Source organism: Coregonus lavaretus, assembly GCF_964263955.1.
Source record: "Coregonus lavaretus genome assembly, chromosome: 28".
Taxonomy (NCBI): Eukaryota; Metazoa; Chordata; class Actinopteri; order Salmoniformes; family Salmonidae; genus Coregonus; species Coregonus lavaretus.
Window position 1 is genome coordinate 33,024,509 of NC_140015.1, and position 14,119 is coordinate 33,038,627.

General features: G+C 43.9%; 2 protein-coding genes across 2 annotated transcripts in view; one reads left to right on the top strand and one right to left on the bottom strand.

Moving 5' to 3' along the window:
- Positions 1 to 120: 120 nt before the first annotated feature.
- On the top strand, positions 121 to 6,401 carry LOC311104423 (MAPK regulated corepressor interacting protein 2-like). Its single transcript, XM_084146254.1, has 5 exons — positions 121 to 700; positions 1,027 to 1,096; positions 2,256 to 2,398; positions 4,108 to 4,224; positions 5,915 to 6,401. Exons 1-5 carry the CDS (start codon positions 646 to 648, stop codon positions 5,983 to 5,985), a joined length of 456 nt encoding a protein of 151 aa, XP_084002380.1. The 5' UTR covers positions 121 to 645; the 3' UTR covers positions 5,986 to 6,401.
- Positions 6,402 to 7,385: 984 nt separating this feature from the next.
- Positions 7,386 to 14,119, bottom strand: part of LOC311104284 (heat shock protein 75 kDa, mitochondrial-like) — a 58,327-nt gene continuing 51,593 nt past the window's right edge. The window contains exon 19 of the mRNA XM_084146079.1: positions 7,386 to 8,659. The gene's annotated coding sequence lies outside the window, so the exon portion shown is untranslated. The remainder of the gene's footprint in view (positions 8,660 to 14,119) is intronic.

Sequence of the window (14,119 nt, forward strand, 5' to 3'; positions counted from 1 at the left end):
ATGCTGCACCCCTATATTCAGGCCTGACCTCTGCCATACAGTCAGGTGGACACTGTCCCTTTAAACGACGGAGGAAGGCGTGTTGCGTTGTCAAATTTGTGTGCGCTGCGTTGGTTGAGTGTCTTTGTAGCTCAATGACAGCCCTTGTTTCATCAGATCTGACATTGCACCGACTCGGACAGCCCCAAGAACCAAAGTTACCTACTTCTTCACACACTGGATGCAAGGCGATCAGCTCTTGCCACATGGCCCATGGAGAACGTAGCAATCTAGAATGGTTTGTTTCGAGATACGTTTTCACCTTGAATGATTTTATACCGACAAAGAGGAGCTTGATTCATGGTTATGTTGTTGCGCGGTAGGTTATCCCAACAGTTTCCACCAGTCGTTCGCAGCGCAGAAGATTCTAATAGTTGAAATGCAGAAATCACTTTGAAACGGAATTTGCCCACTGTAACGGGAAAAACACGGACCTGTTTTTTGAATTGTTGATGCGTCGAGAAATTGCACGAGAGGAAATATTGTACAGTTTTATACATTATAAACTGTGCCTATACCCAATTTGCCTCTTGACATAACCGGCCTGGAAAGTCTATTGGACACTTCAAAGTGCCATACTGAAGTTCACTAGGATTTTGCTAGCACATGATGTACACAATTACAAGAGGTCCCAGCAAACTTGTTACACAGCGACGAACAGGTGAGTGTGGTGGATCAAAGGAGACCGATTCGGACACTTTTGTAACAACGTGCAAGTGACCTCTCGCTCACACTGTCATCAAAGTGATGATACATTGTAATTCTGAGGTTAGAGACATGCCTTGTTACATGTTAACATTTACAGTGTGGCACGAGTGTATATTTGCGCATGGTTTATGCATGTGCCAATGTTGATGCCAATGCATTAAAGGGGCTTCATTCAGATGCAGTAACATACGTTTCGTGTTTTCAATGGTTAATTTAACATGTTGATATCGCTTTCCTTTTTAGTACAATGTTGATATCTAGTTCCTTTTTTAATATCAGGTCCAACGCAGCAGATTGACAACAACATAAATGACTTCAAGCACAAACAAACGACTTGGTCAATACCAGAGTAAGTACTATTATTGCATTGTACATAGGCTTAGCAGTGTTATTAGCATATAATCGCACTGTTATTGTACTGTAATTATGTTTGGCATAGCTTCACCTGCAGGCCATGAAGGATTTTCTGAATGTTTCAGAACGTCACATCTTGCAACACTGTTGTAGCGCGTGCGCCTGTGTTGTGCATGCAATAGTAGCAAGCTAGCTATAAAAACTAATATCCATGGGGCACATTCTATCACAAGGCACACACTCGCGGGTGTTTTCCAAACCACAACCACCTGCTTTTATGTCATTGAACAGGGACGTGAAACGACCTTGTGTGTGTGTGGGAAGCAAGGTTACTCACGAGCGTTCCTCTGTCAAGTCCCAACACGAGCATGCTAGCTGAGTAACATGCTAGCTTGGTAGTTGCTCTCTGCTGTCTACTCACACATGTTTACTAAGTTTCAAGATAACCAGTTTCAAATAAACAGCAACAATAAAGCGTTTGTCATATCTTTAGCAATATTTCACTAATTTGCAGTGGTGTAAAGTACTTAAGTAAAAATTACTTCTGGTTTGCTTAATATACGCAATTTGAAATTATTTTTACTTTTTATACTTAAGTATATTTAAAACCAAATACTTTTAGACTTTTACTCAAGTAGTATTTTACTGGGTGCTTTCACATTTACTTGAGTCATTTTCTATTAAGATATCTTTACTTTTACTCAAGTATGACAATTGGGTACTTTTTCTACCACTGCTAATTTGGTCCTGATCGAGGAGAGAAGCAAGAAGCACAATCTGCGATATATCCATCATGGCATCCTCCAATTCGGCTTTCTTATAATGTGAGCTTTTGTAATCACCATAGAAACCTTACTGTGTTCAGAGGTATGGTAACCGATGTGGTTCATTTGGCTAACTTCCCATCTAACTAGTCCTTGCTCAGAGTGAAACAAACATTTTAATTCATTTGTCATGAATTAATGATTGAGAGAGAGCAGAGTCAGAGTAATTTATGACACCTTTTTAACTACAGTAGCAAACATGCCTAAGAGAAACTGTTTAGAGAACATTTCATCATGTCATATTTACTACAGGTCTATGGGTATATTGTGTGTAGACTTAAAATAAATCAACAAGTGCTTCATGTTTAAGCCCATTTTTTTTTCCTGCAGCTCTCCTGCACCCAAGATAGTGTTTAACCGCCTGAATGGGAAGAAGTACCACCACACCCCACCAACTCTTCTACAGGTGGACCCCCAGCCCAATGAGGGCTTTACTGCTGTACACCAGGAGAATGTCAAGTTTATCTATGAAGGTAAAGGAGTGAGAGACCATAGAAATATGTAAATGACAGTAGGACCTCTCCTCTACCACTCCCCCCCAGTGTTCTCCCACCCAACTACAGGCAGGGTGAGGGTCATGGTTGGAGCAGAAGTTAGTCTCCCCTCCCAGGCTCAGCAGCACAGCTGCACTGACGCTGATACCAGTGATAGCAGGCACACAGCTCAGGGAGCTGCCTGGAGTTCCACTAACCTCACACCCAAATTGAAGCCCTCTGCCAGCACCATCGTGTGTGTGTGTATAAATGATCTACTCTGCCTCCAATGAAAGTAGTACACAATGGCTTCTCAAAATATGTGTTGATAATCACTGAGTTAGTCTGCAGTGTAATTGAACGAAGACACTAGTATTTTTTTGTGCTTAAGTGGAACTCTACACAGTAAGCTAATTTAAAAATACTGTATTTCAACATTAACCCTAACCTACCCAGCCAAACAGCGTGTGTAACTTCTTAAGTAATTTCTCCCTTGCCCATGTGACACACTAGGTCGTTCCAACTGAAAGTTTGTAATGGCAGCACATTAACTACATAACCTTGCTCAGAGTGGACAAGGACAAAAAGCAGGCCCTGCTCCTACTAGAGAGGTTCTAGAAATGGGGATTGCAACAAGTTTTACAGGATCATTAACCAGTAAATACACATTTTAGGCCACTACAGTTACACCCAGTAACATTAGAAAACATGTTGGTTCAACACTTGTAAGTCATGTGAAGGTCCATATGGTGAAAGGTGCCTATCATAGATCTGAAAGGATTGGATAATTAATATGGTAGCTCCATCTTGCCTTCACCATGAGCATGTTTAAGTAAAATGACAGTAACGCAAACTTGCCTTTATCATTCAGTCATTTATTCATTCATTCATTCCTCAACACCGGTTAATTTTGATTACCACACGCTACCGCATTTTGAATGTTGACTTAAGATTTTATTACATTAGTACTTGAAAGATTTGGACTAGTGAGATAAGATTGGCCATTAATTCCAGTGGACTTAACGCTCATAAATCCACATGACAGAGTGCATTATTTAAAACAGTTTCAAACGCAGAATGCTTTGTAGCATTTGCCCTACTGGACCTTACACTGTGGGTGTGACATGACAGGACTACTGTTGGTCAAAGGTTTTTTCCTTTTTACACATTTTAAGCTGCAAAATGTTTTAGCCTGACTGACTCTTAGGGTGAATTTCCCCCCATTGTATGTTAACCAATTTTGACTATATTGCTGTCTGCTTTCATATCTTTGTTTCTCCTGGTAGTATTTTGTTGCATGCTGGTGTATGTTTAATTGTAAAGATATACTATATGCATATTGATGGTTACAGCCATTAGCCGTGGTATATTGGCCATATACCTCAAACTCCTGAGGTGCCTTATTGCTATTATAAACTGGTTACCAGCGTAATTAGAGCAGTAAACATTTTCTTTATCATACCCATGGTATACGGTCTTATATACCACGGCTGTCAGCCAATCAGCATTCAGAGCTGGAACCACCCAGTTTATAATTCATAGTAAAGATGTACTATATGCATATTGATGTTCTGGCACACACTTCACAATGTTAAACTAAAGCATGTCTAAGAACAATCTATAGATTTCGAAGAAAACCCAAGGAAGCTACATTCAATTGTACTGAAGGCTGCATGAATCCAGGTTGTGTCGGTGTGTTCCTGTTGCAGCCTGGCAGGAGGTAGTGCAGCAGGTGGAGGAGGGAGGAGCCAGTGATGAGACAGGAAGTGCTCAGGGACCAGTGCAGTATTCAGAGACCAACCCCAGCCCCAGCCCAGCCATGAAGAGTGAGTCCTGACCTGAGTCTACCTTCCTCCTCCAGTCTCATCCCTTAAACACTCATTCACTGGATCTGTTCTCCATTCTCTCCCGCTCATTACATTTCCCTGACACTACACCACTTCCTCTGTCCTTACTTTTCACACCTTCCTCTGTCCTTACTTTTCACACCTTCCTCTTTTTCTCTCCCCTTCACTTTCTCCAAAAATGTCTCTCAATTTGTCTGAATATTTGTCAGTAGTCACACCAATGTAACTACTGTAGTTACACATTGTAGTGTGAGGCGCTGTAACATTGTACTGCTACTCATTGTCCCTTCTTCCATAAGTGATCAGGCTGAATGAATCCAGGTGACAGTAATCTAAAGGGACTCTAATGATAAAGACTGGTCCAGAGGATCAGAGGGAGGAACAGGGTGTCCAATGCCTGGTATATTTAAACCACTGACTGACCTAAGTGTGGCCATAGTAGACAGGGAGAGCATTGAGGCCTCATTTTTATCATGTATTTTTAGGTAGCCCATTGTTTTTAAAATTAGTACTGTGTAATTAAGTGTTTGTTACAGGGTCCCCATCAATAATGGCTGATCCCCTGGCTGTGATCCCACTCTCCGAGGGTGTCTCAGGGGGAGTGGGATATGCAAAAAACACATTTATATTTCACACCTCACACTTGTAAAGGTTACCCACTTATACAGTGAAACAGGACTATAAAAGCACCCCCTAATTATATTCTGTTATTATGAAGAATTCTAAAAGTATGCGCTACCATGCACCATTGGCATGTGTCGTAATGGAAAGATACACCTTCCTTTGGTCACCTGGACAGCAGGTCACATCTGTGTGTGTTAGGGATTAGAGCTAGGGCTCCCTGTCCTAGTTGGGTCACAGCACTGCCACCACATAAACCAGTGTGATGGAGGGTTGTCAGTCATCGTGTTTTCATTCTTAGCAGTGAGAAGAGGCGTTTTGGGAAAGTCATATTGGGGAACATTGGGAAAGTCATATATGGGAACATTCGGAAAGTGATATTGGGAAAGTCTTATTGGAGAACACTGATTGGGAATGTCATATTGGGAAAGTGATATTGGGGAACATTGGGAAGGTCATATTGAGGAACATTGGGAACGTTCTAATATGACCTCTGAGTAGTCACTGTTCGTGGTCTTAAAGGCCCAGTGCAATTGAAATTGTGAAAATTATGAGAAAAGACTCCCTGAAATTTCAGCCTGTTTTGGCCTGCCTGGTGACAACCAATAATAGACCAATAAGAAAGAGAATTCCAAACCTCTCTGCCAATAACAGCTAATTTTCAGTTTTCCCCTCCCCACTCAGACAACTCCCAGACAGTCCTAGCAACATTCTTGCTATTTTTGTTTCTCTTCAACCATTTTAATTGAAAACAGCCACAGTAAGGTACTTAATTGTTACCCAGAAATGATTTAGTATTGAGATAAAAACAGCTGCATTGGACCTTTAAGTAATTTCACCACTAAATTCTTAATTTAGTTTTCTAAAATATAGTCACCATCAATGTTTGACCTGTTCCAATTATGTACTTCTAAACTTTGTTCACATCATCACCCTACAAAAAAGTTGAGGTCCACTTATTAATGCTGTTGCACCATAAGTGAATACTGCCGCACCATAACCCAATGTTTGAGCCCTCCTCTAACTCCCTTCTTTTCCCCGTCCCCAGACTTTGTGCCCATCGATCTGGATGAGTGGTGGGCCCAGCGCTTCCTGGCCAACATCGACAACCTGTCCTGATGGGCTCCACCACCTGGGGCCCCAGCGGCCAGAGGAGAGGGCCTTATGGAGGGGCCTGCAGGTTGGGGTGAGAGGGGGGCTCAACCAGGTTGGAGCCTAGTACACCTGGTAGCAGGTGTGGGTCTTCTCCAGAGGTGTGGAAATATGGGATGACGATGGGCATTACTCGAGAGCAGCGCTGGGACGCTGGCGATGACGTAGCCATGGCAACCCCCTCACCTGAACTCTTTTACCTTCTAACAGAAACAGTACAACCAACCAACACTAACCAACCAACGTTGTCTGCTTGGGCAGCTACCTGGAAGATGCAGGTCTTGAATTTGTGGTTATTCTCCATCTCATCAACCCCAACACTGTGGCCTAAGATGTCAAAATGTCTGTACTACTTTAAAAACGCAGTAAAGATGTGTTTTCAAGATGTGCCGTGGTGAGATTTATTTTTCACTAAATTGGAGGTTGGATGTGGCTTGCAATGCCATAGCTCTACACAGGGTGTCACTGATGTCAAACAGCAGTGGTTCATTGCTTGGCTACATGGAGAGAACTGATCCCTGTTTATACCTGCTGCTAACAAGCATCCTGATCTTGTCCACATTCAGATTTAGCCCACATTTTTAGACAGGTATAGACAATTAAAAAGAAGGGATTGTGATCAGATCTTCCTGACCTCCGGAGGTAGTCATGCTGCGTTCATAGTACCACCTCCAGAGGTAGTCTGGAACAAATTGATTGGTTGGATGAAAGCTTAGTGGGAAGAGCTTAGTGACACGTCAGTGGGTGGAGTTTACAGGTGAGAGTTAAATAAAATAAAGGCTGGCAGGGAGGTTGGAGGAGGATGGAGGGTCAGGGAGGGAGCTTGGAGGGTCAGGGAGAGAGGCTGGAGGTGGATGGAGAGTCAGGGTTGGAGGTGGATGGAGGGTCAGGGAGGGAGGTTGGAGGGTGTTAAATGAGGCAAGGAGAGAGGACACATGGAATTGAGGAAATAATAATTGAGAAAGAGCCTTGGAATTCTGCTCAGGAGTTTTCCTAATTCAGGCCGGGATTCAATACAGGGCGCATTATAGAGCAGCACTAGACAATAGAAAGCTGACAAGAATCATGGGTCGCGTTCAGCAGGACCCAACGTTTTGAAACGTTCATATATAAATGGGCTATGTAGAACAAACATGCCTCTCTGACATGTAGAATAAGGAATCACATCAGCTCAATTAATGGTTTTCTATCTGCAACGTTCGACAACGTTCGGCAACTGAACGTGGCCCTGGCCTCAATTTTCTTCTCAGGGAAGCTCCGCCTCAAAGGCAGAACTAATGTGATTGGTTGGATGAAAGCTCAGTGGGCAGAGCGTAGAGTGGCATGTCAGTGGATGGAGTTTACAGGGTCATGTCTAGAAGGGATTCAGCTTTTGTCAAACGTTTATTTTTTTGCATTTGAGCTAACCCTAACCATTTTCTTAACCTAATTCACCTAAACCTACTACGACAGGTCAATTCTGACAAAAGCTGGACCCCTTCTAGCCATGACCAGTTTACAGGTGAGGGTCCAATAAAATAAACGCTTTTAAAAAGGTAGGTTTGAGGTGGATGGAGGATGTTAAATGCAAGTTGCGCCTCGTAAGGTTCCCAGTTCAAATCCTGGTAGCGACTTGTTTTCCAACCTTACCCAACATTCTTAACTAGTCACATTTCTAATCTTTACTGAACAAAAATATAAACATAACATGCAACAATTTCAACAATTTTACTGAGTTACAGTTCAATTGAAATAAATTAGTCAATTGAAATAAATAAATTAGGCCCTAATCTATGGATTTCACGTGACTGGGCAGGGGTGCAGCCATGGGAGCCAGGCCCACCTACTGGGGAGCCAGGCACAGCCAATCAGAATGAGTTTTTCCCCACAAAAGGGCTTTATTACAGACAGAAATATGGCTCAGCAGAAATGAACATTTAATTATCTGAAAACAGCTCTGGTGGACCTTCCTGCAGTCAGCATGCCAATTGCACGCTCCTTCAAAACTCCTATGTCCACGGATATCACATTTACGGTCATCTCTGCAGATCGCGGCTCAAATCAGAAATTACCTTTAAAATGTCAAGCGTGCTATAATCAATAAATCAAATGTATTTATAAAGCCCTTTTTACATCAGCAGATATCACAAAGTGCTCTACAGAAACCCAGCCTAAAACCCCAAACAGCAAGCAATGCAGATGTAGAAGCACGGTGGCTAGGAAAAACTCCCTAGAATGTCAGGAACCTAGGAAGAAACCTAGAGAGGAGGGGTGGCCGGTCCTCTTCTGGCTGTGCCGGGTGGAGATTATAAGAGTATATGGCCATTAAGGCCAGATTGTTCTTCAATATGTTCAAACGTTCATAAATGACCAGCAGGGTCAAATAATAATCACAGTGGTTGTAGAAGGTGCAACAGGTCAGTACCTCAGGAGTAAATGTCAGTTCACTTTTCATAGCCGAGCATTCAGAGGTCGAGACAGCAGGTGCGGTAGAGAGAGAGAGAGAGAGAGAGTCAAAAACAGCAGGTCCGGGACAAGGTAGCACGTCCAGTGAACAGGTCAGGGTTCCATAGCCACAGGCAGAACAGTTGAAACTGGAGCAGGTGGACTGGGGACAGCCAGGAGACATCAGGCCAGGTAGTCCTGAGGCATGATCCTAGGGCTAAGGTCCTCCGGGATGGGAGAGAGATAAATTAGAGGGAGCATACTTAAATTCACACAGGACACCAGATAAGACAGGAGAATTACACCAGATATAACAGACTGACCCTAGCCCCCCCGGCACATAGACTACTGCAGCATAGATACTGGAGGCTGAGACGGGTGGGTCGGGGGACACCGTGGCCCCGTCCGACGATACCCCCGGACAGGGCAAACCAGGCAGGATATAACCCCACCCACTTTTCCAAAGCACAGCCCCCACACCACTAGAGGGATATCAACAGGCCATTCTAGGGACAATAAGGAGGCCTGCGTCTTGTGACCGTAGCGTACATGTAGGTATGTACGGCAGGACCAAATCAGAGAGATGGGTAGGAAGCCAGTGTAGAGAGGCTAGCACTGGAGTAGAGTAATATGATCAAATTGTTTGGTTCTGGTCAAGATTCTAGCAGCCATGTTTAGCACTAACTGAAGTTTATTTAGTGCTTTATCCGGGTAGCCGGAAAGTAGAGCATTGCAGTAGTCTTATCTAGAAGTGACTAAAGCATGGATTAGTTTTTCTGCATCATTTTTGGAAAAAAAAACTTTTCTGATTAATAAAAAAATTTACGAAGATGGAAAAAAGCTGTCCTTGAAATATTCTTGATATGTTCGTCAAAAGGGAGATCAGTGTCCAGAGTAACGCAGAGGTCCTTCACAGTTTTATTTGAGACGACTGTACAACCATCAAGATTCATTGTCAGATCCAACAGCAGATCTCTTTGTTTCTTGGGACCTAGAACTAGCATCTCTGTTTTGTCTGAGTTTAAAAGTAAAACATGTGCCACCATCCACTTCCTTATGTCTGAAACACAGGCTTCCAGGGTAGGCAATTTTGGGGCTTCACCATGTTTCATCAAAATATACAGCTGTGTGTCGTCCGCATAGCAGTCAAAGTTGACATTGTGTTTCCGAATGACATCACCAAGAGGTAGAATATATAGTGAAAACAATAGTGGTCCTAAAATGGAACCTTGAGAAACGCCGAAACGTACAATTGATTTGTCAGAGATCCACAGAGACAAACTGATATCTTTCCGACAGACAAGATCTAAACCAGGCAAGAACATGTCTGTGTAGACCAATTAGGGTTTCCAATCTCTCCAAAAGAATGTGGTGATCGATGGTGTCAAAAGCAGCACTAAGGTCTAGGAGCACAAAGACAGATGCAGAGCCTTGGTCTGACGCCATTAAAAGGTAATTTACCACCTTCACAAGTGCAGTCTCAGTGCTATGATGCGGTCTAAAACCAGACTGAAGCGTTTCGTATACATTATTTGTCTTCAGGAAGGCAGTGAGTTGCTACGCAACAGCTTTATCTAAAAATCTTTAGAGGAATGGGAGATTCCATATAGGCCAATAGTTTTTTACATTTTCCATGTCAAGGTTTGGCTTTTTCAAGAGAGGCTTTATTACTGCCACTTTTAGTGAGTTTGGTACACATCCTGTGGAAAGAGAGACATTTATTATGTTCAAAAAAGGAGGGCCTAGCACAGGAAGTAGCTCTTTCAGTAGTTTAGTTGGAATAGGGTCCAGGATGCAGCTTGAGGGTTTAGAGGCCATTACTATTTTCATGAATGTGTCAAGAGATATAGAATAAAAAAACGTGAGTGTCTCCATTGATCCTAGGTCCTGGCAGTTCTGTGCAGACTCAGGACAACTGAGCTTTGGAGAAATACGCAGATTCAAAGACTGCACTCAATGAACTTTATACGGCCATAAGCAAACAGGAAAATGCTCATCCAGAGGCGGCGCTCCTAGTGGCCGTGGACTTCAATGCAGGGAAACTTAAATCTGTTTTACCTAATTTCTACCAGCATGTTAAATGTGTAACCAGAGGGAAACCAAACTCTAGACCACCTTTACTCCACACACAGAGACGCGTACAAAGCTCTCCCTTGCCGCCCTCCATTTGGCAAATCTGACCATAATTATATCCTCCTCCTGATTCCTGCAAAAACTAAAGCAGGAAGCACCAGTGACTCGGTCAATAGAAAAGTGGTCAGATGACGCAGATGCTAAGCTACAGGACTGTTTTGCTAGCACAGACTGGAATATGTTCCGGGATTCTTCCGATGGCATTGAGGAGTACACCACATCAGTCACTGGCTTCATCAAAAGTGAATCGATGATGTCGTCCCCACACTGACTGTACGAACATACCACAACCAGAAGCCATGGATTACAGGCAACATCCGCACTGAGCTAAAGGGTAGAGCTGCCACTTTCAAGAAACGGGACTCTAACCCGGAAGCTTATAAGAAATCCCACTAGGCCCTCCGACGAACCATCAAACAGGCAAAGCGTCAATACAGGACTAAGATTGAATCGTAGTACACCGGCTCCGACGCTCGTCGGATGTGGCAGGGCTTGCAAACTATTACAGACTACAAAGGGAAGCACAGCCGCAAGCTGCCCAGTGACACGAGCCTACCAGACGAGCTAAATTACTTATATGCTCGCTTCGAGGCAAGTAACACTGAAAATGCATGAGAGCATCAGCTGTTCCAGACGACTGTGTGATCACGCTCTCCGTAGCCGATGTGAGTAAGACGTTTAAACAGGTCAACATTCACAAGGCCGCAGGGCCAGATAGATTACCAGGACGTGTACTCCGAGCATGCGCTGACCAACTGGCAAGTGTCTTCACTGACATTTTCAACCTCTCCCTGTCTGAGTCTGTAATACCAACATGTTACAAGCAGACCACCATAGTCCCTGTGCCCAAGAACACTAAGGTAACCTGCCTAAATGACTACCGACCCGTAGCACTCACGTCTGTAGCCATTAAGTGCTTTGAAAGGCTGGTCATGGCTCACATCAACACCATTATCCCAGAAACCCTAGACCCACTCCAATTTGCATACCGCCCCAACAGATCCACAGATGATGCAATCTCTATTGCGCTCCACACTGCCCTTTCCCACCTGGACAAAAGGAACACCTATGTGAGAATGCTATTCATTGACTACAGCTCAGCGTTTAACACCATAATGCCCTCAAAGCTCATCACTAAGCTAAGGACCCTGGGACTAAACACCTCCCTCTGCAACTGGATCCTGGACTTCCTGACGGGCCGCCCCCAGGTGGTAAGGGTAGGTAACAACACATCCACCACGCTGATCCTCAACAGTCCCTCAGGAGTGCGTGCTCAGTCCCCTCCTGTACTCCCTGTTCACTCATGACTGCATGGCCAGGCACGACTCCAACACCATCATTAAGTTTGCCAATGACACAACAGTGGTAGGCCTGATCACTGACAACGACAAGACAGCCTATAGGGAGGAGGTCAGTGACCTGGCCGTGTGGTGCCAGGACAACAACCTCTCCCTCAACGTGATCAAGACAAAGGAGAGGATTGTGGACTACAGGGAAAAGAAGAGGACCGAGCACGCCCCCATTGTCATCGACAGGGCTGTAGTGGAGCAGGATGAGAGCTTCAAGTTCCTTCGTGTCCACATCACCAACAAACTAACATGGTCCAAGCACACCAAGACAGTCGTGAAGAGGGCACGACAAAACCTATTCCCCCTAAGGAGTCTGAAAAGATTTTGCATGGGTCCTCAGATCCTCAAAAGGTTCTGCAGCTGCACCATTGTATTTTCTGTGTTATTTTTTTTTGGTATTCTTTCTTAAAACTGCATTGTTGGTTAAGGGCTTGTAAGTAAGCATTTCACTGTAAGGTCTACACTTGTTGTATTCGGCTCATGTGACAAATAAAATTTGATTTGATTTGAGTCCTTAATTTGCTTTCTAATGATCATGATCTTTTCATCGAAGAACTTCATGAATTCATCACTGCTGAAGTGCAAGCCATCCTCTCTTCTTGAATGCTGCTTTTTAGTTAGCTTTGCGACAGTATTAAAAATACATGTAGGATTGTTCTTATTCTCCTCAATTAGGTTGGAGAAATAGGATGATCGAGCAGCAGTGAGGGCTCTTCGACATTGCACCGTACTGTCTCTCCAAGCTAGTCGGAAGAATTCCAGTTTGGTGGAGCGCCATTTCCGTTCCAATTTTTTGGAAGCTTGTTTCAGGACTCGGGTATTTCCTGTATACCAGGGAGCAAATTTCTTGTGACAAATGTATTTTGTTTTTAGGGGTGTGACTGCATCTTGGGTATTACGCAAGATTACATTTAGATCCTCAGTTAGGTGGCTAACCGACTTTTTGTACTCCGACGTCCTTGGGTAGGTGGAGGGAGTCTGGAAGGGCATCTAGGAATCTTTGGGTTGTCCCGAGAATGTATTGCACGGCTTTTGATGATCCTTGGTTGGGGTTTGAGCAGATTATTTGTCGCGATTGCAAACGTAATAAAATGGTGGTCCGATAGTCCAGGATTATGAAGAAAAACATTTAGATCCACAATATTTATTCCACGAGACAAAACTAGATCCAGGGTATGACTGTGACAATGAGTAGGTCCGGACAAAACCCACTGAGCGGATGATGGCTCCGAAAGCCTTTTGGAGTGGATCTGTGGACTTTTCCATGTGAATATTAAAGTCACAAAAATTTGGAATATTATCTGCCATGATTACAAGGTCCAATGGGAATTCAGGGAACTCAGTGAGGAACGCTGTATACGGCCAAGGAGGCCTGTAAAACAGTAGCTATAAAAAGTGATTGAGTAGGCTGCCTAGATTTCATGACTAGAAGCTCAAAAGACGAAAACGCAGTAATTTTTTTTTTGGGGGGGGAGTAAATTGAAATTTGCTGTCGTAAATGTTAGCAACAGGCCTCATTTAACACAGTAAATTAATCAAGCTTGAGCCATGTTTCATTCAGGCCAATCACATCAACATTATGATCAGTGATTAGTTCATTGATTATGACTGCCTTGGAAGTGAGAGATCTAACATTAAGTATCCCTGTTTTCAGATATCACAATCTCTTTCAATAATGACAGGAATGGAGGTGGCCTTTATTCCAGTGAGATTGCTAAAGCGAACACCGCCATGTACTCCTGAGTGGCGCAGTGCTAACTGTGCCACTAGAGATCCTGGTTCGAATCCAGGCTCTGTCGCCGCCGGCCGCGACCGGGAGACTCCTGGGCGGCGCACAATTGGCCCAGCGTCGTCCAGGGTAGGGGAGGGAATGGCCGGCAGGGATGTAGCTCAGTTGATAGAGCATGGCGTTTGCAACGCCAGGGTTGTGGGTTCGATTCCCACGGGGGACCAGTATAAAAAAAATATGTATTCACTAACTGTAAGTCGCTCTGGATAAGAGCGTCTGCTAAATGACTAAAATGTAAATGTATAGTTTAGCTCAACCTAGATCGAAGCACAGACACTGTCTCAATGGGGATAGCTGAGCTAACTACACTGACTGTGCTAGTGGCAGACTCCACTAAGCTGGCAGGCTGGCTAACAGCCTGCTGCCTGGCCTGCACCCTATCTCATTGTGGAGCTAGAGCCCTGTC